The 17,343-nt window shown below is 23.9% G+C and overlaps 2 protein-coding genes across 4 annotated transcripts in view; one reads left to right on the forward strand and one right to left on the reverse strand.

The window, feature by feature from the left end:
* The window catches only part of LOC114125355 (two pore potassium channel protein sup-9-like), a 107,351-nt gene that overhangs the window by 18,112 nt on the left and 71,896 nt on the right, over nucleotides 1-17,343 (forward strand). The gene's annotated exons all lie outside the window — the stretch shown is intronic.
* Nucleotides 1-17,343, reverse strand: part of LOC114130322 (uncharacterized) — a 42,742-nt gene that overhangs the window by 5,374 nt on the left and 20,025 nt on the right. The window contains exons 4-5 of one of the 2 annotated variants that reach the window (XR_007605630.1): nucleotides 10,104-10,228; nucleotides 2,620-2,736 (exon numbers count right to left, since the gene is read on the reverse strand). Coding sequence is in view for 1 of the 2 variants with exons in the window: in XM_050205734.1 (XP_050061691.1) it covers nucleotides 10,109-10,228 (120 nt within the window). In the remaining variant the exon portion in view is untranslated. The remainder of the gene's footprint in view (nucleotides 1-2,619; nucleotides 2,737-10,103; nucleotides 10,229-17,343) is intronic. The other variant, XM_050205734.1, reaches the window with a different exon arrangement.

Below are 17,343 nucleotides of genomic sequence, written 5' to 3' on the forward strand. Positions count from 1 at the left end.
GAAAACGCGAAAATTTGCAAGTAATTTTGAAGTTGAAAAATCATAAAATTTTTTTCTTTTATAACTAAGTTTTGAAAATTTGGTACAAGGTTCTCCACACATTTTTCTTCAAATATCTGTAAAAAAAACTCTACCGGATTCAGACAAAAAATTTTTATGAGTGTTAAAAATATTTTGACTTTTTTTGAGCTATTTATAGACAACTGATATTTTCAATTTTTCTGAAAATTTTTTTTTGAAGTGTCGATAAAATTTTTTTGGCCCTATCAAAATACTTGAAAATTTTATGCAAAGTTCCTCATAGTTATTATTATAGTGATTAAAAAATTATAAGAATACATAGGCGCAATTTTTTTTTATTGGCATTTGAAGTTCAAATTTTGACGAAAATTCGTTAAAATTATGAATATTTGCAAATTATTTTGTAGGTATAATTCATAAAAATGTTTGTATAGGTAGCTAAGAGTTGAAAATTTAATACAAGATTTTTCATAAGTTTAGTTTACAATAATTATAAAATAACTTAAATTTTGGTGTATTCAGGCCATTAAAACATAAACCACCTTTTTCACCAACAACTGGAAATTATATCCTAGGCCGACAAATCATCTTCGTTCAGAATCGTTTTTCGTATACAATGATAACTATCGTTGGATTCAAATTTAACACTCCTATAATATATAATAATGATCCATACGGCACCTAATGTACAGCAGAGCGGTACTCACTTGCCCGCTTTTTTAGATTCTGAACGGAGTGAAGAATGTATTGTTTTTACAATGATGTATGTTTTTTTTTTTTTTTTTTTTTTTTTTTTTTTTTTTTTTTGTGTCTGTGTACAGCATAACTAGTCGAAATAATGCTCCAATTTCAAACTATGGGGGTGGTTTCCGATGTAAAAGTGAATATCCTTGGTGCATTATAGAGGTAAAAAGCTAACATTTTCCAACAGTTTTCAAAAAAATCGAGAAAAACCAAAAAAAAATGACGGAAAAACGGCAATTTTTACGCAAAACCAGTTTTCGACCAAATCGATTTTTTTTTATGGTTGTAATTCAAAAACTAATCGCTGAAAACACTTGAAATTTTCACCAAATGGTTATGTCAGTGGTATCTGTATATAGTTAAATTTTCAAAAAATTTTGACTTTTTTTGAGTTATTTATAGACCACTGAAATTTTCGATTTTTTTGAGAAATTTTTTTTTAAGTGTCGATAAAAATTTTTTGGATGACCAAAAAGTTTTGAAAATTTAATACAAGGTTCCTTATAAGTTGTTTTTAATGTAGCTAAAAAAAATTAAAAATCGTTAGTCACAATTTTTTTTTATAAGCGTTTTTAGTTCAAATTTTTACGAAATCTGTCGAAAACGTGAAAATTTGCAAGTAATTTTGAAGTTGAAAAACCATAAAATTTTTTTCTTTTATAACTAAGTTTTGAAAATTTGGTACAAGGTTCTCCATACATTTTTCTTCAAATATCTGTAAAAAAAACTCTACCGGATTCAGACAAAAAATTTTTATGAGTGTTTGAAATTTAAATTTTTATGAAAACCGCGTTAAATAACAGTTTAGCCTCAAACGATTTTTGATATTTGTTATTATTCAAAAAGTATAAGTCGTAGATACTTGAAAATTTTACCAGTTATTAAGATTCGCGTTTTCTTTACGTGATTTAAATTTCAAAATATTTTGACTTTTTTTGAGCTATTTATAGACAACTGAAATTTTCAATTTTTCTGAAAAAATATTTTTGAAGTGTCGATAAAAATTTTTTTGGCCCTATCAAAATACTTGAAAATTTAATACAAAGTTCCTCATATGTTATTCTTATAGCGATTAAAAAATTATAAGAATACATAGGCACAATTTTTTTTTATTAGCATTTGAAGTTCTAATTTTGACGAAAATTCGTCAAAATTATGAATATTTGCGAAATATTTGAAGTTGAAAAATCATAAAATTTTTTGTGTTTATAACTAAGGATTAAAAATACAACACTAAGTTTTCCATAAGTTTTCATTCAAGTAGCTATAGAGAAAACTCGAAGCATCATTATAGGAAAAATTTTAAGTGCGTTTGAATTTTAAATTTTAACGAAATCGCGTAACGATAACGATTTATCCTCAAACGATTTTAAATATTTGTTATTATTCAAAAAGTATAAGTCGTAGATACTTGAAAATTTTACCAGTTATTAAGATTCGAGTTTTCTTTACGTGATTTAATTTTCAAAATATTTTTTAATATAAGCTGGTTTTTTTAAACCACCTTTTTTACCAACCACTAGAAATTATATCCTAGGCTGACAAATCATCTTCGTTCAGAATCGTTTTTCGTATACAATGATAACTATCATTGGATTCAAATTTAACACTCCTATAATATATAATAATGATCCATACGGCACCTAATGTACAGCAGAGCGGTACTCACTTGCCCGCTTTTTTTTTTTTTTGTTTTCCTGAAAACTTCTGGAAAATGTTTACTTTTGACTTCTAACAACTAATACATTCATTACTTTATTCAGAATCTAAAATTTACAATCAATGAATTATTATTAAAACTAATACTAAATATAATGAAGTATATCATAAAAATAATTTTAAGGATATACCTACATTTCTATAAAATAAAAAATGATATGTGTTCATATACTTTTGGCCAGCTAAAAGCTTTTGATAAGATATGATTCTTGAGTAAAACGGTGGAGACTTGTTTGTGCACAAAATTATGAACTATAAATACAACAAAAATATATAATTTTGGGTGTACTGAGTGTCCGTAGACTTTTATAGCATACAATTTATTTTCAATCGTAGTTTCCCATCAGTTTTCATCTATTATTAAAAAAATACTGGAAAATTAATTCTGAAATTGGAAAGTAGTTTAATTAGTTTTTCGGTCTACCTTATTTAAAACCAAACAATGTAAAATAATCTCAATAGCTCCAAGGTCCATGCAACATAAGTATAAATTTTTCTGACTATTTAATAAAAAATTATTTTGGTTTTGATCATAATTTTGGGTCAGAATAATTGTGGACTAGTGAACCAGACAATAGTACAAGAACAACGAACAGAGCTAAAAAATGTTAATTGTACTTCAATAGTCAATTTTATACTTCCCACAATCATATTCATCAAATTATTGAAGTAGGTGCTAAAGAAAATTTAAGTCGATACTGATTAAAAATTTGTGTATGAAAAAAAAAATAAATAAAATACTTATATGGGTAGGAGAAAAATATTGAAAAACAAAGTCGTATGAAAATAATATATTCTAATTATAAATCTATAAAAATTGATATTTTAATATTTTCAATGCTAATGTGTATATCAAATAATAATAAATATGTAGGTACCTACTTAAAATTATTTTAAAGACAATTATATTTATATTTATTATTAACTATATTTTTCTTATATTATTATTATTATTATTATTATTATATCATATGACTTGATTAAAAAATTATTTTAGTTGTGATAAAATTTATTTTTTTTTAATCAAAAAGTTGTAAATATGTCTTGAATATAATGTAAAAGTTATGTTAAATTAAATAGATCAAGCAGCATTTTTAATTCCCCCATCTATGACACTAGAATATTATGATTATACAGAAAATGCTAAGCCTTATAAAAAGTAATTGAAAATGTTGTATGTGTAATAAATTTCACCATTAGTGACCAATTCGAAAATGTCGAGAGATATATAAGTACGCACCATGTAGTTAATGAACACCCTACGCATAGTTAAATTTCTCCAAAAAAAAAAGTTTCTATTTTTTGTGAATACATTGTGTGCAAATAAGTTTTAGCCAATAAAACAAGTTTGGAAACCCCTTTGGTCTGATAAGTGTTCACCAATAAATGATTAAAATTTTATAACATCTGATTTGTAATATATGAATAATTATATTAACTGAATTGCAATTTACATATTTTAATTATATTATCTATGAGTAATTTGATATGAAAATAGAGTACTGAATTGTGCAAGGCCGTACCTGGGGGGGGGTTTGGCCCCCCCCGATGTTGAAATGAATTTTGTACTATGTTAAATTACCTAAAAATTAATATTATAATAAAATTAGAACACAATTTTTTTTCAAAAATCACATTAACTTGTTTTTATAAATTAATTTTCGAAAAAATAATATGATACCTATATATTTTTTTTAATAGTAATTTGTGTTCAAATGTTCAATTGTTAATAAATTTAAAACTTTTACTTAAACTTGAACAGTAGTAAACAATATTATATGTCAGCTATACGGATTTTCACTGTATATTATTTATTCAAAATCTAAATTCCAAAATTAATGTGTGAAAAAATTTATTTTTGATTATGAGAAAAAATAAGGTCTAAAATATATGGTGGTCCATGATGTATCGAAAGTTTTCAAAGTGAACTGCAGTGTCAAAAGTTTGGGAACCACTGATCTAAACATTAAAACATCATGAAATATTAATTACAAAATTAAAAAAGTTCAACTAACGTCTATAGTATTATACTTTGTTCCTTTTAATTTTTTTTTTAAACTATTATTTTATTAAGTACCGGCAGCTTTAAATATTAAAGAAAAAACGGTTCGAAATGGAATTTATATTTTTGAGTAGAATTTAATGCTTGTTTTCTTAAAAATATATTTTTATTGAAAATGGAAAGCTTAACGTTTTTACAATAAACTTCATTAATTTGTAAATTTGTAAATTAGATAAATACTATTAACTATATTTAGTGAGAAAACATGCCCACGGCCCAATAAGAACTAGGTTTTTATTCAAAATATAGTTGAGCTTTTAATAACTTAGTTTGAAATAAGATTCTAAAAATAAATCATTATAATAACTGCAGTGTCGTAAATAAATTAATTTGACTGTTATTAAAATTTAAACACATTTTGTTCAAATATGATGACATTGGTACCTATATGGCTATAAATTACAATAATATATTCTTTTTAAATTATATATAGTTTGTTTACATCTGAAGAAACTTTGCTTATCTTTACAATATTTAAGGTTGTTTTGATAGAAAATCATATTTATGTAGTTTGTACTTTGGAGGTAAAAAATAAATAGTATTTTTTTTTTTTTTAATAATAGGTACGGAAAAATAAATAAAAATGATTGAAAAACAGAAATATTTATGCAAAACCCGTTTTTCAGACTTAGAGTTTTCATCAAACATTATTATTAGTATTTTCTATTAATTGTATAATTTTAAAAATATTTCGTGTTGTTTATAGATATTTTATATTTTTTAGTTTTTATTAAAATTATTATTTAATATATGTGACGCTTATGACATAAACAGCTTAAAGCGTGTTATATAAATATATTATAAAATATTCTTAAAATAAAGTTCTACTCATCGTCAACAATTGGTATTGAATTTTTTTTGTAATAAATTCAAATTTGACACAATGTCTATGAATGGCCTACTTGATAAAAAAGTACACTTGAAACTTACTATACAGTAGAGTGACTTCAGGTTATTTTGTATTTATAATAAAATTTTAGCTAATCTAATTAATTAAATATATTTTACATTATAATACAATGTATTATTGCTAATAAAAATCAAAATGTAATAAAAGACAATAACTATTTAAAGCATAATAAAATAACAGTATGATATAATAATATCTTTAAGAATATGATAAAACTTCTTATTCCTATAAACTCTCTCTAAACGATTCCCCTTACTGTACTACACACTCCGAAGAGATAATTTGCGACCTCTCCCATATCATCTTCAGCTGCCCCTCATTATCCTATGATCGTTTAACTCTTTTTAATTTTTTAAAACCTCAAAACATCCAACCAACTTTACCTTCTATTCTCAATTCTAAAATTGCTATAATACAAATATTATCCTTCATCCGTGAGACTGGTTTATCCATTTAATTATATCTAATCATTTTAAATGTAAAATATAAATGTTATTGTAAATATATATGTAAATGTTGAAATAAATTGTAAAACCACAACGTTTCAATAAAAATAACATGACATTGTATAACAGGTCAAAACTTAAAGTTTACAGTCTTTATAAGTCTTTATTGTTAATAAATTATAATTTTAACTGATTGAATAATAATATGTATTGTTAACTTATATGACATATATACTCGAATTTATTTTTTAATTTTATAAAAGCACTTTATGAATAGAAAAAATTATCTAAAAGCTTAATATTTCGCATTATGTAATTATGAATTTTATCACAAATAAATATTACTTAAATCAGATAAATCTTTATAGAAGTTATTTAAAAAAATGTCTGAAGTTTTTAGGGATACATTATGAAAATACATAGAATTTTAGCTAGGGAATCTTTTCCAATAATTCAAAAAAGTGAGATATTATCAACAAATTTTTATAAGTGGTTAGTGTTATATTTACGATTAGTATCTTTTGTATTAAAATATTATGCAATTTTGTTACATAGGTATCATTTGTCATCGTATAATTAGTTTATAATTAACGTCGATCGATAAAAACTATAAAATTAAATTTTATAAGTAATTATAAATTATAAGTACAGTAAATTCTAATTTTTTGTTATTTCGAATTACAATAAATTCCCCTCGAAACTACCATTACACTTAATAACGTCTTTCTCTCGATATAACTCGATATAAAATCAATCGTTTTTCGTTATCTCGAGTAGGTACACAAATAATATTTTTACCATTGTTAATCCCAGCTAGATCGATTTTGGATCACAAAATGAGAAGGAAATCACTTTTGAAGTTACAATTGAACAAGCCAAACATACTTACAACAACAAATATAAAACATAAGGCTTTTTCTGCATTATCTAATTTGGAAGACATCTTGTCAGACAAAGTAATATTAAGCGAACTTTAATGACAGATTTAAAAAAAAAATTATTATTCAGTCATTTCAGTTATTTAAATATTTTAAGTATTATATTGTATTTTAAGCATTTGTATTATTCGTACTATTATTTTTAAATTTTTAAAATTTTTTTTAATAAAACTAGATATCTTCTTTTACTTGCCCCCCTTGAAATTCGACATAACGACTAACGAGAGTCTACCGTATTTTTTTATTATTGAAACATAAAAATATTTTATTCACACAATTGTAAGACCACTATTCTTTTAAGTATTGTCAATTAAATTATATTTATTTTTATTTTTGGAACAAACACTTTATTTATGTTGGTTTCTATCTTTAAAATGATTAAAATATATTTTTGCGCTTGATAAAATTTTTAAAGTTAATAAAAATATTTATTATTGTATTTAACACAAAATAATAATAATGTGTCCTATAGCAATAAATGATATTTATTCCAATTATATTAATAAAAACTTTATAATATAGGTTACTAAACCTTACTGTGCCGTAGATAAATTAACGTATATTTGATGATTTCGACATTAACATTTTTATTAAGGTTTCACTACCAAAATTCTTTGGAAATATAGTTATACCCAATATATTTGAAAAAGTAACAAAAATGTGAATTTGTTGTCAGTATATCTGTGTGTTGAAAATAAGTTAACCTCGTAGATATTTTTCAAACATATTTGAAATTACATTTTGTCGATTATTAATCATAAATAAAACATATTATGAGTAAAATGATTTAATATTATAGGTAATTAGGTAAACTCCATATTATAAGCACTAGGTACAACAATATAATTACAATTTTTATTATTATTAGTTTTTTTTTTTTTTTTGGGTGTGTGTGAAGGATATTGGGAAACTTATAATAATCTGTATCGGGGAGTTTATTTTGTATACAGCACGAATGATTTTTGTAAGGAAAAAACTTAAATTTCCATTATTGGAGTTGTATTGGAACTTAATTGGCGTACCTATGAACTACAATATTCTAACGTGCGGAAATCCTTTAAACTGTGTATAAAATAGATTATCTAAACTAAGAATCGTTTTTACGAATGTGACAATATTATATCAATTATTTCTACATTATTATAATTTTACTTTTAAATGACTTCATTATTATTATTTGTTAAGAATAAATAAATTATACATCGAAACAGTTTGCAGTTGTTCCATAGGCGGAATGTAAATGCTATTAACTGTTACTGTTTGTATTTGTATTTTATTTTTGTTTGTGGAAATGTCTCTAAAATTATTGAATAATATAGGTATAATCACAAAGATTTAAAAATAAAAATTGAACTAAATCTAATATATTCGTTTAATGTGTCTTTAAGTCTTCGCAATGCATACAATTAAGTAGAGTTTACTGAAGTATATAATAGACTTTAAAATGTATGTCTTATTAAAACTAAATTCTATTAGCGTTTCATTTGGCACGGAGAAAAAAATAAACTTTATATTTACTAATTGATTATTAACGTATTATTCGCGTAAACTAATTAACCAGTTAACATCGGAGTTCGATTGAGTTAACTTACTAATTAATGCCAACTCTCCTGTATTTATGTGTTTGTGTGAGACACTGTAATTTAAGGATTAAAGTTTTAAAATAAAAAGCGAATTTCTTATTAAAAGGTGCAGAATTATTATGTAATTATTATATATTTCATTAATATTGATGTTAAATGCGTTTTTGTTACCTATTATATTGTTTTTATTATTTTCTGAATATTTTAACGATTTATGTTTCTAACGTTTCGAATGCTAATAAATACTTGACGTCTTACACATTTAGTCTATAATTATTTACAAACATGTGAACTACATAAAATGAATTGCCTTTGATTTAATATCATAATAATGATGACGGCTTTATATGTCTTAAAACTATTTGCCAATTTTTGCACAATTTATCTGCAGCAAAAGACTCAGTGGCGTGGCGTGGATATTAAAAAAATGTAAGCAGGGAAATTTTTTTTTCAAAAATGATTAGAATATAGGTACTATACCTAAATACCTAATTGTAAATTAAAGGCTAACAACATAACGGTTATTTTTTATTGTTTCGTTATGTTTTTCAATACTTATTTTATAAGCTTCGCTTAAACATGTTTCGATTTTAACATTACCAAATTTTTTTAAAGTGATTTAATATTCAATAAGTGAACGATTTGTTTCATGACGATGTTTCAAATTATGATAATTATTTAAATTATCAAAACCAAATTTTGACCAAACGTTTTATTCACGTGAAAATAAAATACAAGGCCAACAGTAAAGTTTTTGAGATTTTTCACAAGCAGATAACCATTTATTTGAATCGTAATAGGATGAATTAAAAAATATCGAAAAGTTTTTTTATTTTTTTATTTTAAATTTTGAACTTTTGGAGTAAGTCTTCCCTTATTTATAATATTTTGTTTTTCAGAAAATAAGTAAGTTCCAAAAGATTTTTGTAACAATTGTTCAATAATACATTTACAATAATTATTATCATTTAAATTTAAATTGCCAATGAATCCATGTTATAAATTCGAGAAAATAAAGAAATTGAAAAATGTATAACACTTCAAGTCTATTAGGCGGATTCCAGTGACAGTGTACGTAAAAACGACTATAGTTTACATATTACATCGCATCGGACTACGTGCTGGTCGCTCCTTGTTTCTAGCGTAAGCAAAATCAAATGTGCTTACAAACGCTAGTTAAATACGTGACCCCTTCTATGGCTCTATGGCATTATAGGTTATTCGAAAACAACAGTTGCGCGTAAGCAATTTCAGAATGTGTTACACTGCATATCGTATTATGATTATACAGTTAACATAATACAGAATACATTAAAAATAGACCTACAATCGATGATTTTCCCAAAATAGTTGGTAATCAGTAGACAGCGTACGACACAAATAAAAGAATTACAAAAACCACTAACAGCCATAAGCCTATCACTTAAATATTGTATAAATAAAAATAACATTTTGAAAATCATTCATTATGTACCTATTAGTCGTGATTGATCAAATTTATTTTTCCTTTGATTTAAAGTGTAAGCAGTGCTTACAGTGCTTACATGCACGCTACGCCCTGAGCAAAACAATAATTACTTCGAAAACTGATTAATCAGGGTTCATGTAGTTATATAACTCATATAATGTTTAAAGTGTAATGGTATAACGTTTGTTACATGCTAGCTGGTACAGTGGTACCTAAATCATTGGAGAACTCGTGACCAGATTTCTTCCTGCTGCAACTTCTTATGATGTTTCAGTGTTTCGTCCATCCGATCAATCCATGATTGTATCACAGCGAGATTCTGTTTTCCGTGGGTGCCCTAAAATATACAGTTTAATAATAAATATAATAAAATATAATACTTAAGTACCTACGTTTTGAATTACTTATTTTTAAAATAAAAAAAGTACGTTTTTAGCATAATAATAAATATTTTCCATACGATTACATCGTTTTATAGTACGATTATAAAGTGTTAAGAATAGTGAATAAAAAGCAATTGAAGATTTCAACAAAAATTGATTATTTAATTATTAACAAAATATATAGAACATTTTTTTTTTTTTTTTGACGTTTTTTATCAGATATATAAACAGTTTTTACTACCTATATCAATGATCATAACCTCTCAAAATGTTTCGTTGTTGATACAACAATTTTACGCATGAATTCTAATGTTTGTAAATCAACCAAATAAAATTGTGTTTTGTATCTGCGAAAATCTTCCTGTTTATTGAACAAGACAAACCCTGTGCGACCATCTATAGACATAATAACTTAAACAATATTTAAGTTGTTTTGTTTTATGCGCAGCTAAGAGGACGCCACACCTGTATGTGCTGTCTCCGTCTTACATACATACAACATAGCAAATATTCGTTCAGCGGAATCAAGTTTATGATATTAGTTTTAAATTTTAATAATATAGTAAATTTACCTATTATAAAACTTGAATTTAACAATATTGTCTTGATCATCTCGTAAGCTTTTATTGATATTTTAATTTTTAAGTGAGTTATAGTTATGTAAAATATTTAAACTTTAAAATGCTCCTAACTCGCACTTCAAAATTAAAATATCAATAAATGCCTATTAGAATATGATCTAGATAATATTATTCTTACCTTAAATTTGATAATAGGTAAGTTTACTCTAGTATTAAAGCTAACAGAATAAAATTGATTCAGCTGAACAAAAATTTGCTTTGTTGTATGTTAATTAATGGATAACTATGTCATGAATTATGCTTTATTTTCTCCTTGTGTAGTCATTAAATTCAATACTACGCACAAGTGCACAACTAATGACTAATAGTTGTAAAAATTTTACTCGAAATATAATTCTATATTTTTTTCAAGCCATTCAAATATATTTAAATTTACTGAAGTGATAAAGAATTTGCAATGTGACGTTTACATTAAAACTAGAAATTTTGGACAATTATCAAAGACAACACGTGAAATCATTTATTTCTTTGTCAAAAATTAAATGCATATAAGAATGAACAAATTTCGTAATTTGAATTTATAAAAACGGTCGTTTAAATTTTTATCTAATAGGTATGTAATTTTATTAAAACTAATAATTTAATTATTTTTACTTTTTATTTGTATTAATTATAAGTCTATAAAATATAAATAGGACTTTCATGCACTCGCATATTTTATCTGGTTAATTTTTCGTATGCAGAGTAAGTACACAATACATTTCACGATGTTGTGACCAAAACTTGGAGTTTTTAATGAATATTTTTGCATATTTTGACACTTTTAGGTTTAAAGGACATATTTTTTGATTATAAGAGCACATTTTAAGTTTATAGTGCATATTTTGAAGGGTTTTTCGAAAATCATGTACTTTGGTAAATATTTTTCACGTTTAAGGACACAAATTATTGTATTTAACTTTTTCCATATAATTTCTCATAAAGACGATAGAGCCTCATTTTCTCTTAATTAAATCTGTAAATTCGATTACAATAAAGTGATATCAAATTTAGTTAAAACTTATAGAGAAATAATATAAAATTATTAAAATTAAATATTTAAAGAAAAAATATAATTTTTAAAGCTATTCATTTTAGTGTATTAATTATTTTGAGGGCATATTTAACTGCATATTTTTAATTTATTGTGCATAAGTGTATATTTTTAAATGCATATTTGATAATTTTTTAATGTATGCTCTAATTATAACAAACTTGTGAGTAATCCGAAAAAACATAGGGACACAACTTGTTTGCAGTCGTTTTATGTGTTATTTTTTGTGATTTACAACACATAGTAAAATAGTGTAACGTATAATAAAATAATATTATCTACTCGTCGTTAACATTTAATAGGTGAGTGAGAGTTAGGGAAGGTTAGTCTAAGATCGCCTTTCTAAGAGTTATATTACACAAAATATATTTTTATTTTTATAGAATTATTAATGAAAAAAATAAAATAAGATGTGCCTGCAGTAGTGTATATGATAAGTATTTTTGTAAGAGGTGCGGATTCTTATTAGGATTAATGTAATATTTAATTATATTTTCTTATTAATTACTGTACTATATAAAATTACAAATAAAATAAACGAGATGCTTTAGATTTTAAACGGACTACGGAGTGAGGAATGTATTGATTTTATAATGATGTGTGTGTCTGTGTCTGTGATTATCATAACTTGTTGATATAATGCTTCAATTTAAAACTTCAAGAGTGGTTTCTGATGGTGAATTGAATATTCTTAGTGATGTGCATTATAGAGGTCACAAGTAAGAAGTTTCTGGTAGTTTTCAAAAATAACGAGAAAAACAACAAAAAAGTTATGGAAAACGGACATTTTTACATAAAACCAGTTTTTAACAAAATCGATTTTTATACATTGTTGTAACTCAAAAGCTAATCACTGTAAATACTTGAAAATTTCACCCAAATGTTTGTAGTAGAGTTATCTATACACGGTTAATTTTTCAAAATATTTTGGCTTCTTCTGAGCTCTTTATAGACAACTGAAATTTTTGATTTTTTTAAGTATATTTTTTTATTTTTTTTTGAAATGTCGATAATAAAATGTTGAATGCCCAAAAAAACTTGAAAATTTGATACCTACAAGATTTCTTATAACTAGTTTTTATCGTAGTTTTTCACAATTTTTTTTATCAGTATTTAAAGTTTAAATTTTTACGACAAATGTAAAAATCGTGAAAATTTGCTGGTAATTTTGTAGTTAAAAATGCATACAATTTTTTGGATTTAAATCTAAATTTAAAAAATTCAAGCACTAAGTTTTCCATAAGTTTTCTTTCAAATAGCTAGATAAAGTGAAAACTCAAAACGTCATTATAGGTAACAATTATAAGAGCGTCTGAATTTTAAATGTTTACGAAATCGCATAAGTTACGATAATGATTTATCCTCAAACGAATTTAAATATTTGTTATTATACAAAAATATGTCGTGAATACTTGGAAATTTCACTAATTATTTAGATTGGCATTTTCTTAACACAAATTAATTTTCAAAATATTTCTCTTACTTTAAGGCTATTAAAGATTTTTAAAATATTCGTTTTTGTTTAGTTTTTTTTTTTTTATAAATATCGATAAAATTTTTTTGACTAAGTCAAAATACTTAAAAATATTTAAGTATATTTTTTTATTTTTATATTATATTTATTTATTTTTCAAAAATATTTTATCTTAAATTTAAATCATTATGAAATAAAATATTCACATGTAAAATAACAATTATTTACAATCAAATAATTTTAGATTTATATAAAGTTGAAAATTACTAGTCATAGAAACTTGAAACATACTTACACCAGTTATTTAAACAATTGGCGTTATCTGTACAAGATTTAATTTTTTAGTATTAAGTTCTTTATAACATAAACCATCTTTTTCATCACTCTATGGAAAATATATATCCTAGGCTGACAAACCATCTCCGTTCAGAATCGTTTTTCGTATACAATGATACCTATCATTGCATTCAAATTTAATAAATCAATTATAGTGACCTGACTTACGCTTACAGCAGAGTGTTTTTCACTTGGCTATCTTTTTTTTTTATATAGCCACAGCGTTTAGTAAATTCTAGTTTCCTTTGTCATTCAATTTGAAATTACTGTTTAATAATTATTTACCCATAACATTGAAAATATAATATTTTTATGTTAAACCTACATAGTTTTAATCACTTAACCAAGAAAAACTAATATAATGACCATAATCATCCCTATCTCATCCCACGAGTACGCCACGATATGTGCGCAGTGCGTATCTTTTATTGTTATTTCAAATATATTTGTTTATTATTAAACACTTTTAACGTACAAATTATATGAATAGAGTATAATATGCATAGTTTAAATCGACATCTTTTGAAAAAAAAATTCATTTTTATTTTCTATAGATCTTTTAATTAAATACTTCTAAACTTTAAAACTGTTTTTAATATTTTAATTTCTAAAATTTATCATGACGTAATATCAAACACTTACACCTAAATTATTAATAATATATCATAATATTTAATAGAATTTTTCGCATAATATATGTATATATATACATAATAGTTAGCAATTATTATTAACAATTTACTAAATACGTGTCATCATTTTTAACTCCTATATTTAGACGAAAAAACGCGTTCATGTAGTGAAACAATAATAAATTAATGCTCCAAATTATTATTATGACTCAAAACTATCGACTTTATACAAATGTATATGTAAACCGACATTTTATAAAATGAACTTCATTTTCATATGTCGCTTTTTAATATAAATGTTAAAATCCAGATTCTAAAATATTGAACAATACCTTTTGTTATTACGATAAGCCTGTTACATCAAAAAATATGCATTATAAATATGCCACACAAGTATTAAAGTTACATGATCACTAATTACTGAATTAGTGAACATATGGTAGATATAGTATGTATACAATAACAGCAAAGGCAATAGTGATAACCCTTATATCTCACCCCTCATCATTGTTGGTGGAGAATATATAAAAGGCTTCTGAATTGTTGATTGTAAATTATATCTAACTTTACGCTGTTATAAAACTATAACTTAAAATGTTAAATTTATAAAGGAAACCGAAAAGCACTTAGGTTATGTTTGTGTCATTTTATGTTATACTAAATAATTCAAATAAAATATATTCTCAAAAGTAAAATGTTTGACATCATTACTTAATTATTTTCATAAATATTAGTATATTTTATACTAATTACAAATTAAAACATGTATTAAGGGATATGTACGCTAAAATTTTCACTTTATTTCGAAGAAATTATGAAAACACGTTTCATTTTGGTTAAGTTTGTTAAAATACCATGGTTAAAAAGTAAACTATTAAACTACATTTTTAAGGCGTCATGTTCCAATGCGATTTTGTACACAAAAATACGCTCTAGAGGAATAGGGATCCTGTTCTGTAGAATCAACCAAATTTGATAATTTTTTTTTTTAACTAATAGAGGGTAATATTCTGCGGCCTGCATTAATCTCCGTGTTTCAATATTTTAATCTCAAATTTTATAAAATGTCTTCAAAAATAATACAATTTTAAAATGTTGTACGAATTATATTATATTTTTTTTTTTGAATAAAATAAACTTTGGAGTTCGATGCGGCTTGTAGGAAGTCTTCTTCTTTCAAATAAAAGTATAGTTACCAAAATCCGACAATATACAAAGCCTGAGAATTATTCCCATGAAGTCATTTTTTTCGATATAATACACCCTATTAACCCCCTTAAATAGGTATCGGATAGTAAATTAGTGGAAAAATATTATAATTAAGGTGGTAACTAAAATACAAAATCTAATTTTCAAATTTTATAGAATAGTGGAAAATTTTAAAATTCGACCCCGGGCCACTTATGAGACCACCCATTTTAATAACAAATAATACATTATTTAATTACTTGTCTAAAAATTGATAGTAGAAAATAATATAAAGTTCAGCAATTATTTCAAAATTAAAATTAAAACTCATTTAAAAATTTAAGTGCATTTCTTTATAATAAACTATATTTCTAGTTCAATAAAAATTAAAATAGATACTATTACATAAATATATGAAATGTTATGTTTTTTATTGTACTTTATAACATTTTCATATTTAAAAAAATAAATACATTTAGAAGTTTTTAAATCATTAAGTATCATCTATACTTTTGTAAAATAAGAAACAAGTTAAAAAAAAAAAAAAATTAAAAGTCATTAATGTTCAAAGATAACTTTACAGCATAGAGATAGAACATATAGGGCGACAAAACATAAAATGTTTAATTGAATATATTTTAAATGTCCAAAGTAAAAATTTTGAATTAACTTAATCCTAGTTAGTATTTTTTTAAATGATAATAATTCATTGTGTACATTTTAGACTTTGAACGGAGCGATGATAATGTATTGAAAAAAATTATACGTGTTTATTATTAGGTATTTTTATAATATATCTACATGATAAATAGATCAAAAAATGGATTAATTTTTAATTTTTTAAGTAGTTTATTATAGAAAATTGGATAAAATAAACAAAACATTCTATTAATAGAATAAATAGAATATTTTAGCCAAAAATTAATCAACCTATCGTAGTTCAAAATTGAATAAATTATTTCAATAATAATACTACAAAATAACGAACATTTTACAAACTACTATTATTTTGTTTTAAAAAATTTACCAAACCTTTAATTATTATAGCTAAGGTTTTATAATTCAATACGAAGTTTCTTATAATATATTCATATGGAACTAAAAAATTTAAAAAAAACACATCTGTCTGTACAGATTTACCTACAATGTTTAAATTTGGACGAAATAATATATTTTGATTAAAAATGTTAATTATTTTGTTATAATTTGAAAATGTTATTCATGGGGATTTAAAAAAATTACTATTAATATAAATTATTATTTTTACATTTTGCTATAAAATAATGAAAATAAAAATATGCCTAAAAATATGTTGATTAATTTTAAAATATTATCTAGTTTACTATAAATCTATTCATACTGTTTTATGTAAGGTGAGTAGTATATATATAGTAATTATAATTTAATAGGTACTAATAATAATATGATGAATTCAATGTTTTCGGAAAAAAATTAATAAGCCTACCATAATAATAATAGGAAATTAAATGGTTTATCATTAATATAACTATATCAAAAAACTTTTCATGCTATAAACTTATAGTAATAATAACTAATAAAGGCTGAAAGACCGTTTCCACTCAGAATTATTTTTCGTATAATAATGGTATATCACTGAATTGAAAATTAAAAAATCTGTTACAGTGCTCGATAATACACTTGATAATCAGTACAGTAGTATACTTCATTGACCGGCCTTTTTAAGTATAAATACATGATTATCTCTATCATAGATAGGTATGTCATTTTTTACAGATTAATCGTA

This window comes from Aphis gossypii, chromosome X, assembly GCF_020184175.1.
Source record: "Aphis gossypii isolate Hap1 chromosome X, ASM2018417v2, whole genome shotgun sequence".
Taxonomy (NCBI): Eukaryota; Metazoa; Arthropoda; class Insecta; order Hemiptera; family Aphididae; genus Aphis; species Aphis gossypii.